General features: G+C 45.3%; 1 protein-coding gene across 6 annotated transcripts in view; it reads right to left on the bottom strand.

The window, feature by feature from the left end:
* LOC143166037 (5-hydroxytryptamine receptor 4) overlaps window positions 1–13444 on the bottom strand; it is a 152669-nt gene that overhangs the window by 74333 nt on the left and 64892 nt on the right. For all 6 annotated transcript variants that reach the window (XR_012996360.1, XR_012996361.1, XM_076350043.1 and 3 more), the window contains exons 3-4: window positions 6840–6965; window positions 5652–5852 (exon numbers count right to left, since the gene is read on the bottom strand). Coding sequence is in view for 4 of the 6 variants with exons in the window: in XM_076350043.1 (XP_076206158.1) it covers window positions 5652–5852; window positions 6840–6965 (327 nt within the window). In the remaining 2 variants the exon portion in view is untranslated. The remainder of the gene's footprint in view (window positions 1–5651; window positions 5853–6839; window positions 6966–13444) is intronic.

Raw genomic sequence — 13444 nt, 5'->3', positions numbered from 1 at the left:
GTGCTCCTCCAACCCCGCTGCCAGGACGGGTGAAGCAGTGGTGATGGAGAACAGCTCCACGATGGGCTGAGTCATCCTTCCCTGCACGAGAAACCCAGGCATTCATCTACCTGCTCTGATCCTCTCAGGGCCATCCACCACTATGTTCTCATCTGTTCTGTCCTCTTAACACTGTTTGGGAGTCAGTTCTCACTGCAGAAAAAAACAACCCCAAAACAACCAAAAATTGTCACAGAAATTCAAGTTTCTGCCAGCAACCTTTAAAGCCTAGGTCTGAGGTTTTGCAGACAAGAGGGGAAAAGAAAGACACGTTGCTCTTACTCATATCAGAGTGAGTATTTTGAGCTGACCTGAAAGTTGCTTGGAGATGACTGCAGAATACTGCAAAAAATAAACTGTCTGGAAGTCTTTTCAAATCTCAACTAATGTTTGCACAGGACAAGATACGCTTTGAAAGCCTGTAGTCCAAGTCCCAAAAGGAAAATTTGGTGCAGCAGCTGGAAATCAGAAGGCTTTGCTAGCCTGTTAAATCCTTGCTGTGAACAGCACATGTTGGGCACACTGCTCATTTGGGTTAGACGATGGTTATTCTGTCAAGTCATTAATCTCTATTAGACTGCGCTGTCAGGTACCCACATTTTAACTAATATGCACCAGGAACATCACAACTTTTTGAGTTCAGTCTGCAAAAGGAAGAGGATTTTAAAAATTGGTGAAGTGCTCAAGAAATAGGTGGAATTTAGAAAATTTTTGTATCTATTCAAATGTGGCTGAAGTCTGGATATTTTCACTTTTCATCTCTAGCACAGATGTGAAGTGAGGTCAAAATTCTCTCCTTGCCCTTCTCAGGATGATCACAGACCAAAACACACCTGAAAGTGATACTCCCAGGACAGTCACAGCAAGGGGCTGGCACATTGGGAAGGAGAAAAAGGCAGATTTAAAAGGTGGGGTTTAGCCTTCTTTTGGTATGGAAAATGGATCTACTATTCTGCATCCACCACTCCACCCAAGCTGTGTTGAAAATCCCTGTTGTCCTGCTTGCTGAGGAGGTTTGGAACAGCAGCCAACTTCATGGCAGCAAAAGCGAATTAATCTCTGCGAAAAGGACACAGGAGTGAAGTGGGACTGTCACTAGCTCCAGGTGACCTGCAGCAGGACATGGCACAAGTGTAATATTCTCCACAATGCAGCAAGGAGGAGACCATGGCATGTCCTTAGGGATGTGATAAGGGCCAAAATCAAAATGTCTGCGTCCTCCCTGTCTTCTTCCACCCAAATGCCTCCTCTGAGAGATGGAGGGAAAGGCCTCATGTTTCATTTCAATCAGAAAATGGTTTATTAAACAGGCCCAATAGGAAAAAAAATTAATGTCCTTGGTCTTTGTTAATGCTTAGACCTGACAGTGTTGACAGGTAAGGAGTATTGGGTTTTGGATCTGCAGGCATCAGGGTCTGCTGCTTGTGTGGTGGAAAGCAATTCTTTTATACAACATGTTTTCTGATTTACCTAGTCAGGCTGCCAGACCGTGCCAGTGAGCAAGCACTGCAGAAACGTAAAATAACATGTACAGTGGTAATTCAGGAAGAAAGAAAGTCTTTTTAATAGACTGTTTGGGACACAAAAGAGCTCATGAATTAGCACAGAAATTCCTGGTCAGGTTAGGACTGTTTCTGTGCTCAAGGATGATGTCCAGGTGGATGTTAAACAACTTCAGTGATGGCTACAGTACCCTACTGGTGTCCTACTAAGTTGTGTTTTGAAAATCATGTTAATCAGTCAGTCAATCAATCAGAGGAAGAGATACAGCTTTAAGAGAGGAATATGACTAGGGACTGACCCACCTCCATAATATTTTCATTTACAGCAGTTCAGGAGAACTTGTCCAGTGCTACAGGAGGCACCTTGGTCTGTCTCAAGCACCATGGTGGGTAGTCTGAACTTGACATTTGGTCCTGAGAGAACCCAGAAGCCCGTAGTCTTGGGACTCAGTCAGATTCATACTGAGGTGTCTGACCAAACAGAAAGTGATGAAAGCCACGTAATTGACTTGGGATTCTCCTCTTCACATGAGACAGAGAGATCTTGGGCTTTCTCTTTCAGCTGACACTCACTGTCAGCAAACACAAACATAATTGTGCCTTCTTGTACTGGGAGAAGAAATATACCTTTTGAAACGTCTAAGATGAAATCCTGGCTTTTTTCATGTCAGTGAAAATGCTCCAAATGATTACCCATGGACTCAAAATAGCATCCAAGATGAACTTCTACAGCAAGACTGAATGGCTAGGAGAGCTATATATGCCCTGCAGAGATTAGACAATAGAGAAAAGTTTCTATCGCAAATTCAAGTGCCTTTGGAGAGGAGCAGCCTGTCTTGGGGATGTTGCTGTTAATGCTCTGCTAATGGTGTTGTGTGTGGTGGTCATTGCTCCAGCAAGCACTCAATAAAGCCATTTTGAGAAGAGAAACAAGAAAAACACTACCAGAGAATTACCTAAAGTTTAGATCAGCTGTGCAGCTAGTCTGCAGAGGCGTCATTCTTTGGCATGAAAGCACCAAGCAAATGATAAAGGCTGCGATAATTATCCATGTCAGGCTGCATCCAGCCACCAGCTTGGAGAATGTTTTCTCTTCCCCTTGCTCTGCCTGAGAGCAAAGAACAGCACATGTATGGTAATCACATGCGAAAGAGAAAGAGCATTTGTGTGTCCTGCAATAATTCCCCGACATCTGGCAATTTCAGGTTTGTCAGCTGTCAAAAAATTGCCGCTGTGTTTCTGTATCCCAGACGGTGCAGCTCTGCTCCCTCACCCCTGAACTTGCAGAGGTTTTCAGCACACCCATCACTCAGTAATAACTCGGCTTCTTTTCAAGCAATTTGACTGATGTTCAGTCTAACATGGCCGATACTTGGTAGATGGCAAATATTGGGGGATTTCTCTCCGTCAGAGCATTCATGAGGAAGAAGTTTACAGGCATTTTCTGAAAAAAAATTTTTGCTGTGACACTTAAGATTATCTCCAGCTCCTTCAAATTCAGAGCCATAAACACTTTTTTTTGATCAGTTTGGCACCAAGGTTGGTGGATGTTGGGCTTTTTTAGCCAGTGTGTGTGTGTGTGTCTATTTTTCCTTCTACTTTAAAGAATCTTTCTAATCCTGAAGAAATAGGAAGAATTTCTGGACAAGCAACAGGTTCAAATACACACTTAGTAAGCAGAAATCTTTAAAAGCAGAGTAATTTTATCACAGAAGGCCGAGCCACTTAAATGGAGTGATGCTGATATGGGACTTGTTCAAGTGCAATGCCCGTCACCCTTAGGCCCAAGTGCAGGGAGCGCTGCACCTTCCCAAAACCTTCTCAGAACACATGTGGAACAACCTTAGAGAATTAGTCTCCTCCAAAACACGGCTACAGCTCCCGCTTTTGTTCAAGACAGCCATTCTCTTCTGTGTATTATTCTAGTGATTAAAGCATTGGCTTGGGATGGGGGGATGGAGTGGGGGTCCCCAGACTCAGCTCCCCCTTTCCCTCTGTCCACAACAAGGGGAACCATCGATGTGTTTCTGTAGGCAGCGACGCTCACCCTTTGCTACAGCAGCTCTGCATCTGGCAGAGAAAATTCAAGACTCCCTGGGCCAGAGAATAAAAGAGCACAGAAGGAAGAGCAGAGCTGTAGTCCTCTTCAGATGTTCACACTCTGCTCTGAATGTTTCATTTAGTACAGAATAATCTAATCCATCTCTTTTTAGGGTTTTTTTGTTTGTTTGGGGTTTTTTTCCATTTCCAGTTCCTTCTACTGAGCTGGGTGTTTGCAAACTCTGCCTCAGGTCTGTTTACATAAAAACTTCCTGTACAAAACTGTGATCTCTGTTCTGTATCCCTGAAAAATTAACTCTGAGCCACGCATTTCGACAGCCATAGTCCCAAGGCTGTCCCCAACCCCTTCGCCACCCCCAGGCGAGGCTGTACCGGGAGCATGGGGACCGACGGGGACAGACGGCAGGAGCAAGAGCTCATGACATGGCAAAGGGTGGCATAGACAGGAGAAAGGGGGGAGTTTCCCTTCTGTGTGCCCCACACAGGGGTTCCCCATCCCCTGCGGGTATCAGAGATCAGGGGGTGAAAGGGAGGGAGGAAAACAACATTTTCCCTTCCCGATGCCTTCTCTACACGACCCCCTACGTTTAATTAAGAGCCTGGAGAATCAAACCCCAACATTTTATATAATAAGGCCACATCCAGAGCGCAGTGCCTAACATCTGCTTTACTGGTAATTGGCTCAAAGTGGCAATTTGTCAACGTTTTTAAGATAATGAGCTTCCTATTTGTGTTCCAGCCATCTAAACTTCCAGATAAGGAAACACGCTGTAGCTGTTGCACATCAGCTTCTTTCTGGATACAATACTGCATGTGCCGGTGCCCCTCTCCCACAAAAAAGGAGTGCTGCCCATCAGTGGAGAAGTTAATCAAGTATCTTTTGAAGTCTGGCTGGGTACAGACTCTTTGGATGAAAGATGCTATTTAAATATCAGTTGTCATGATGATGAAAATGATTATGGTTATTTTGGCCATATTAGTAATACTAAGTAATAGTATTTTTAAAAGTACTGAAATCTCTGCACAGAACTCAAATGAAAGCTCTAAATATTGCTTATTAGAATAGCTGGTCAAAATGTTTTCTTCTAAGTATTTATCCTGTGAAAAACTCGTGCTATTCTGTATGCAAAGTTCTGCCATTTACCCTGAAAAACTGCAGACAACAGTAAAACGGAATTGTTTGCCATAAATTGTTTAGGATTTTGGCTTCGTTTTAATTTCACAAGAAAATTTTCAAAGAAAAGGAAGTTTTTAGGATCTCCCACAAAGCCTATGCATCCTTTTCACCAGCTTTATTTGCCTCCTTGTTAGCAGTCACTAGTGGAGATGTGCAGATGGATGCCTTAGAAAAACAGCCCATAAAATATGGGGGGGTTGCTCTTTTTGCTCTTTCTCCATATAATCTAGTAATATATGCCAAAATGCGTCATTTAGTAATATCGGTTTTCATCTGCCCGTATGGCTGCTAGCAGTAGGAAGAGCAGTTCTGATAGCACTTGAAAGATATGTCAAATATTTTTTTGACAAGAGAGAGAAAGGCAGATAATTTAGTGTTTCGGTCCCTGCGAAGACGGGGCTCAGTACAACACATTAAGCCTTGCACCAGCCAAGCCTCCCCTGCAGCCCCTGGCAGTGAGCAACACCTGACATCGTAACGGAGAGCAACGTCCCTGCTAAAACAACGTCCTGTGCATGATGCACCTCCATCTGCGACAGCTGCAGGTCTTTCCTCTGGATACATCTTTAAGGTGTCTTTTCTTTACTTTAAAGAAGAAACTGTGCCACGTCTGATCAGTAAAGCAAACAGAGCTGTGCCACAAAGCAGCTGGGAACCTGGCTTGCTCTATTGATATAAATCTCATTCCTTTCAAAGTTTTTCTACACTGATGAGGATTCAGAGAGCTCTCTCCAAAATCAGCTACTGAGAGATATTTATTGCTTTATGGTTCCCAGCAGGTTCATATTTGCACTTTGGCTACTGCTGATGAGCAACAACACCAAAGAAACTTAAAGCAACCATAATTATTCTCTATGCTCTTCTGTTCATACCTGTCCAGCGAGATACAGCACAGGTGCAGGATTGACGCTGTGGTGAGCAGGACATCGAGGGACGTTCGGACCAGGCAGAACATCTCTCCATAGATCCAGTTGTCCTGAACCAACTCAATGGCTCCAAACGGCATCACCAGCACTGACACCAGCAGGTCCGCAAAGGCAAGGGAAACAATGAAATAATTGGTCTTGATTTTCCTGCAAGACAGATCACAAAATTAGGGTGGAATAGTTTCAGTGCAGCATCCTCTACATGTGGACAGAGATTTCAGCTTGTGATTGGGTCTAATTTGCTCCATCACACTGAAAGGTCCTCTCTCACGTACTCCTCACTTTATATGGTCAGCTTTCGCTCGTTCCTGGTATCTACAGCTGCATATCCACTGTGTTCTCTGCATGAACATATCTTACTGCTCACACGGAAAAGGCAAATAGATGCTCTCAGGCCTCTGCCTGTGGCTCAGCCTCACAGCTTGCATTGGAGAGTTTGGGGTGGAGGAGGGGGATTTTGTTTTAACTTGTAAATTGAGAAAATCCTTCCAGAAAGCACTGAGGAGAATTTAGACTGAAGCTGTAATTTTAACTCGAAGAGTACTTTTTAAATCATAACAATAAAATAGAATTAAATCCATTAAAAATCCCACGCAGAATATGAATAGAGGCTGTTGAATTTCTCGCTCTGCTCCTCAGGCTGGTCTGACAACTCCCAGGGGCAGCAGCAAGCCTCGAGACAGGAGTTTTGCCTGTGACCCCCCCAAATCACTGGCAGCATTTGCCAAGTTGTGGCAGTGCGGCACAACTGCAACAGGACCTTGATCTGCATGGTTTTCTGATGGGCTTGTCGGGAAATTTGAGATGGAAAAGGGGTAGAGGCCAACCTGCTTCTCCAAGGAATTGCTGCTTAGCTCTGTTTTTCACCGATTTATCTGGTTTTTTTGACATCCAGAGTGCTAAAAATGTAGAGGATGGATACTGAAATGATCCCACCACCATGATGTAAATCCAAGTGGGGATGCACAGAGGCCAGTGTGAGAGTCTGACATCACCGTGGGCAATGCATGGCGAGAGACATCCTTCATTGTGGCGGTTTATGCTCTCGGCTGCGGGCACGGGGCTTTTTAGGCAGGGATTTTCCCCTGTGCCTGCCCGCGGAAGGGCAGGCGGTGGCTGGCTGGGTGGGCTCACCTGAGCTGCCTGTCCCGGCACACAGCCACCATCACCAGCAGGTTCCCCAGGATGGCCATCAGTATAACGGCAGAGATGAAGGTGAGCAGCACGATCTTCTCCGCTACGCCGAAGCCCTCAGTCGAACTGGGGAGCACAGACACAAAAAAAAGAAGATAAAAGAAAAGAAAAGAAGCTGCAGCAGCGCTGGGAGGGGATGGCCTGGGCAGCACTGAGGTGCCAGGCACGAGCACTCATTTTGGCAAGTGTGGGAGCAGCATCCCCACGCCCGTTGCAGCGAGGCAGCCTTCCCACCAAGACCTCGGCACCGTTTCATAAAGAGCAATTCATATTTATGGGGAAAGCTGCGAGGCTTGTGTTCATCAGCAGAAAGGCTACAGGCGGAGGATAGCCGCAACGCCTGCGGCTGCTCATGTCTCCCAGGGGTGGATAAGCCGACACGTACCGCAGAGAGCTGGACTGTGCTGTGCCTGATTTCTGAAAGTCCCTTCCAGTTCAGAGCCTCTGGATGAAAATGTTTTCATTCACTTTTCACCTCAATAAATAATGTTATTTTCTATGCAGAAGTATTTCAGTTTTCTTTCCTTTTGTTTTTCAATTTTTTTCCCAAGGTTTTTCTCAAGATGAGCATTTTACATCTCGAATTTTGAAATCTTCTACATAATCTTTTCCCTTGTTCTCTCTTCCCTTCACTCTGTGCCACGGAACAAGAGGCACCCTGGCTTTTTTTTTTTTTTCTTTTTCACTTGGTAACTTTTCCAGAATTAGGGAAAAGAAAATAAACTTTTTTTAAAAGGAAGTGCCCAATTTCCCCCTACCCTGACATAAATAATTTCTTTCAGTTAATGAAGAGAAAGAAAAGAAGAAGGAAGGATAACATGAAAACACAATGTTGGACATATTTTAAGTCTGCATTTCTACAAATATCTTGTTAAATGTTTCAAAAAAAGTTGTTGGGGTTTTTTTTGGAGCCTGCAAAGCAGGAAGGTAATACACAGCATGCAATAAATACTCCTCAATTCCTCATAAAATCGGTTTTATTACAAAATTTTGAGCCACTTTTCCTTTAAAGCTATTTCTAATTATGTATCCAGAGCAAAATGCGTCCTAAACCTTCACCTGCTTGTGTAACTTTCCCTATTACATTACACAGGTGAAAACGGGTGTTTGTTCATGTTATCAAGTGTGGCTAGAAATAAACTGGCATTAAGAGCAGCACTTGACACTAATTCAGCAGGGAAATTTCTTCACAGCGTACGGAGCTGGTATTTGGCACCCAGGAATAATGTTGTGAAATTGTTCAGGTAATTGAAAAACTGAACTGTTACTCTGTTTTACTTTGACTTCCTCTGGGATCACTTTTTATTTACTAAATACATTCCAGACTTTTACACTTTATCTCACTGAATTCTCCTGATTTTGGCAAAGCTAAAAAAGATTAGAGACTGCTGAGGTCCTGCCTCCGCTACCTGTGCTATTTTAATAAGCTTCTAGTGACTGACTTCACCCTGAGCCTGCATTGCGGAACATCCACTTAATCACAATCTCCATTTTTGTCCCTAAAAGCAATGCCACTTTGAGTATGACTTTTTTGCCCACTGCCAGATGCACCAGTGGGTCAGACGGCAGCCTGCTGAGGTTGGACTCTTCATATTGAGTATGAACAATATCTTAGGAATTCCTTGATTGTCAATGTTTTATGAGGAAATACATCACTGGGTATCGGTTCATCCAGACGGGTGAGGATCTTTATAAGCAAATAAAGAAGAGAAAAGGAGATGCCCTGGCTTCACGCTAGTTTCATAGAAAAACACAGCACTAGGCAGATATATGCAGGCTCAAAAACAAGTGCAATTATACGGCTATAATAAGAAAGAGGTCCAAGGCAACTGCATATCCTAGCTTCATTAATGTATGTCCGTATGCCAAGTAGTGCTTTCTCACCTGTGAGAGCACAGGTAGCTTTTAATTCCAGATAATCTCCTGTGATAAAACTAAGAGATTAATAAATGTCACATAGAGTGGACAGTTGGGTGTATCCCACCTCTCTACGAGGTTTTCAGGCAAAAAGTCCCTGAACACTGCCAGGCACGTGTCCTTCTGGAGGTGGGTTGTTGGGGTACCAGTGTACCAGGAGAGGGGGTACGGGTGGCTCAGGACGAAGGGTACCCAGTAAGGAAGTGGGTTTAGTCTTGTGTTGGAATGAATGATCCTAGCCCAGAGGCAAGGGCATGACTGCTTCTTTTGCCGTGTCGGTTTTCAGTGCTGTCAGTAAATCCACTCCTGCTTAATGGAGGAAGGTCTCTGGTGTTAATGCTGAAGGGGTCAGATGGAGCCATGGGTTCGCATCCAGCAAGACACTTATTTTTGTGCAAGCCAATTATAGACGCTAAGATAGGAGAAAGGCAAAGTCAAGATGTGTTTTTATTCAGCATCTGAAAGAGTTTGCACTTAATTAGAAAGAGTTGTCTGCTGAACTTAGCACAACTTCAATGAGGGCAATTAAGGCTCCAAGAAGCTGGTAGCTCTGGGCAAATCCTTCGGTGCATTTAGAAATGTTGATAAGGCTTTGTCTGAACTAAATGTGGCTTTCCCAGTTTTTATTGGAGAGCGTTGCTTCCTGATGCCTTGGGTCATTAGTTCTTGAACAGCTCTTGCAACGAGTGGGTTCTATGTCTGCAGTTCTTGCAGTTACACTGCAATTATTGCCTGCAATTTGCCTACATTGGTCCAGTCATACTTCCTCCCGTCTGACAGAATAAAATCCCTATTGATCAAAAGGATCTGCCTCATCCATCATCCTGTCTCTGACAGTGGCCTGTGGGAGATGAAATGCCTACATGCGTACAGCAGTGCCTCCCTTGCATGGTCTCTCATGCCACAAAGGTCTGTGTCACAGTGGGCTTGTGTTTAATAGCTCTTGGTGGATTCCTTTGCCTTCCCCCTCTCTGGCCTGTCTTTTGAATTCTCAGTACATGGTGAACACTATCTCTGGGCAGCTTTCCTCCTTGGTCTCGTAGTAACATGCTAAATGCAAAATCAAGCAAATAGCATCAGTTTCTGTGCTTCTCAATCACCAGTGACCACCCCAAATTGCATACAGAGACTCTTTCCTCAAAATTAAAGGTGATTGGCATCTAATTCCTTATCCTAATACTAAAATCCCAAGCCACCCTGCAGAACTGGTCACTGGCCACACAGCTGCTCCTAGAAAAGGATGTCATTCCTTCCACGCATCTAGAAATCACTCTCCCCCTCTCCCATCCATCTCGATGTTCTTCTGATCTGAAAGACTTCATTTTCCCCAGTAGCAAAATCCTGTATTGGAGATTTTGGGAGGCTGGAAGCTGGGAGCTGCTGACATATGAATCTGCACTGCAGTAAAGTGCTTTGGAAAAGGATGAACAGCCAGGAGCGGGTCCTCCCCTGTGGGCACCACACACAGGGGGATGCACAAGGCGATCCTCCTCTGCTGGAGCTGCACAGACTGCCCTGGGCCCACCGCTTGCCCTCCTCCTGCAGATGGCTGCTGCACAGCTGGGGAAGGTCAGACATCAGTCTGATGGTCATGCCATGCCATCAGACATCAGTCTGATGATCATACCAAGCATCAGTATTTTGAGCACAATCAAATGCCAGAGCCTTCATTAATAATGTTCATCAGCAGAAGATGACACCATGAAAATTACAGGGAAATGGAAAAGAAACAATTTCTGCTAAGGCAGGTCTCAGCCACAGGCCTTCTAGCTGGGTACTGGGTGAGATGAAAAGCCTCAGGAACAATGGGGATGCCGGGATCAAAGGCACCTTCACTGCCCAGCTGTAATTGTACCTGTCTAAATAAGCCTTCACAATAGACTAACATTGCTCTGTGGCTGCATCTGTGAAACAAAATGTCAAACTACACTGAATAGCACCATACAAAAGATGTTCCTTTTCCTCCCAAGTGAGCATGGCAGCACATACATGATGGAACAGTGGTAAAGAGGATGATGATAGTTTAGTTTATACAGAGCCAGGCAGAGAGTTAGATTTATATTTTGTCTTATCTAGCTTTGCCTGTCCTTCTGCTGTTCCTAAACAATTCTCATCACTGCGTTATTTGAGCACCTTGCATCTGCACTCTGCAGCGTGTACAGAGGGGGAGAGACACCACCCTCGTCCCCGAGCCCTGCCAGAGGGGTGAGCTGGCCATAGGCCATGGACGGGGCTTCTCACTCCACCAGCCTTGGGAGGGGGGCTGGTGACTGAGCCTGCTGGCTCTTTTTTGGGGGAAGCCCCAGGGTTTTGAGGCTGCCTGCTGAGAGATCCCTGACCCCTCCTTGCAGCAAGGATGCTGGCTCTCAGGCTGGCGGCTGTGCTGCCCAACGAAAGGCACTTGGTGTCAGGATGCCCTGGGACCTCATCCCACGGAGGGACGAAGAGAGGAGGAGTGAAGCATTTTGATTTGAACTGTTCCTTGAATGAGCTGCTCTGATCCTAATGGCAATGGGTTTACACTTGGACATAAACATTTCACAGTAATCAAGACAACATGTAGTAAGTGCATGGGTGAACTTAACTGCCCGCTCTCCTCCCGCTGGAAAGCTGCTGTGCCTATACAGAAAACCCCGACAAATGTCCAGGCTGCCGCCTGCTATTGCCACCAAAAGGATGGCCCTGTCCCCAGGCACCAGAGCAGGCTCTTCACATCGCGGTCGCTCCTCAGGAGCACCGCATCCCTTCTGTCAAGGTGTAGCCTCCACTGCTCCCTCCCTGGCGATGACAGCATCCACGTGCTGCACAGCTGGGCGAGGTAGCGCCGCAGAGGCAAGCCGGGTGCCCTGGCCTGCTGCTGACTGCTCAGTGCAGACTGCTCCCCTCGGGATGGGCGCAGGAGGTTCTGCAGGGTGTGGGGGGGAGGGAGCTTGAGGGATGTCAGAGAAAAGGGCTCTGGAGGTGGAGATAAATGATGATTTTCACCGTGCAGCTAGGACAGAAATAGCTGGAGACACCTCTATGATCTTCCTTAGCAGCAGGATTTTCTGCATTGAAGATAAAACTCCAACAGCTGCAAGGAAGTTATAACTGGCCAAGTTTGGTGCTTTGGGGAGGAAGATGATTGACACTGAATTTCAGCTAAGCAATGACACCCGGAGTGCAGGGATGTGGGTTTGGGTGGAAGGGAGATTTGTCCTTGCAAGGCAGGTATTGGCCATCTCCTTGTGTAAGAACCCCAGACGTTTTCCACTCATTTTGGCTCATGAAGGACAGAGACCATAATAGCAGGTGAAGACTTAGATCTGCTCTGTGTTCCCAGACATCTTCCTGCGGGAACAAACTTACTGCCCAGGACAGAGACCTCCACCCCCTCCAGCCTCATCAGCTGCAGAGAGCTGTGCAAGTGAATAGACACTGAAGAGAATTCCCCACCACAGGTCTTCTTTGGTGCACAGAGATTTTGAGTTTTATTCATCAAAACAATCTCCAGAAATGCCAAAGGAGGCCAGCACTGAGCCACATTTCACCTGATGTTGCCCTGCTTTGAAGACCGAGGGATGTTTCAGCTTCAGCCAGGAAGCAGGGCAATGTTTTAAGCCCACATTTCCTATCCGGTGTACACAGGCAACCCTGCCGTGAAGTTGGTGACATCCTGGTCTGCACCATTTGACTTGGCTTGGCCACAGCCCAGGGCTCTGAACAGAGACCGGCTGGTCAGAAACACACACCAGCACACTTATCTATGGAGCATTTGCTGTAATAATAGTTTCAGAAGCATTTGGGAGATCTCACCAAAGAGTATTTCTCTCGTGCCGTGTTGTATTGCTCCCCTGGGGAACATTAAATAGGAATATGCATCATTGGGGGTGCAGGAAGGATGTTCATCTGGGCTATGCTTCTGTACATCTGCCTTTTGAATAATCTATCATCGAGTAGGAATATTTGTTAATTATTCAGTCTCAGTAATTCAAAGCTGTTAATAATGGAAGAAGTGGATATGGCTGTAAATTAAAATCAATGGTTTGCATAACATCTTTGATCAAATCTGAGTGCTCTGGCTTCCAAGCATGCTTCCCTGTTTAATAAAGCAGAGATTGACGGGTTTGCTATTATGAGGAAATGAGATTCAGACAAAATGATTGTTGGTTAGTAGAAATATAGAAATCGCTTAAGGAAAAAGGTGAAATACTGATGTGGAATGAATGCTTAAAACCCATACATGGACACATCTAAAAGGCTCTTCTGTATAGTCATTAATGTGAAGAAAAAAAGTGTAATTATTTTTTCAAGCTCAATTTCTACTTTCCTGTAAACACCCCAACTTTTCTAAATGACCTCCAGTGCTTTGCATATTTTATGCAGCAATTAAACTGCATAGATCAGTCATGTTGGTAAGACCACGCACATTGCTCCTCTGGTTTTCGTTACATATCACACCCTGACCTCCCTGCCACTACAGTGGGAAAAAAATCACTAATAAATAGCTCAGTGCTGAGAGCACCTTGGGCACTGCACAGACACTCCTGTGGGAGTGAGAGAGATGGAAAAGAGAGCGAGGGTTGAATAAATAGGACTTTTCTTTTGGGGGCAGAGGAGGACAGCAGATAAAAAGGAGGCTGGATGGC

This window comes from Aptenodytes patagonicus, chromosome 12 (genome assembly GCF_965638725.1).
Source record: "Aptenodytes patagonicus chromosome 12, bAptPat1.pri.cur, whole genome shotgun sequence".
Classification (NCBI taxonomy): Eukaryota; Metazoa; Chordata; class Aves; order Sphenisciformes; family Spheniscidae; genus Aptenodytes; species Aptenodytes patagonicus.
This window is presented reverse-complemented; position numbering and strand designations above follow the sequence as displayed.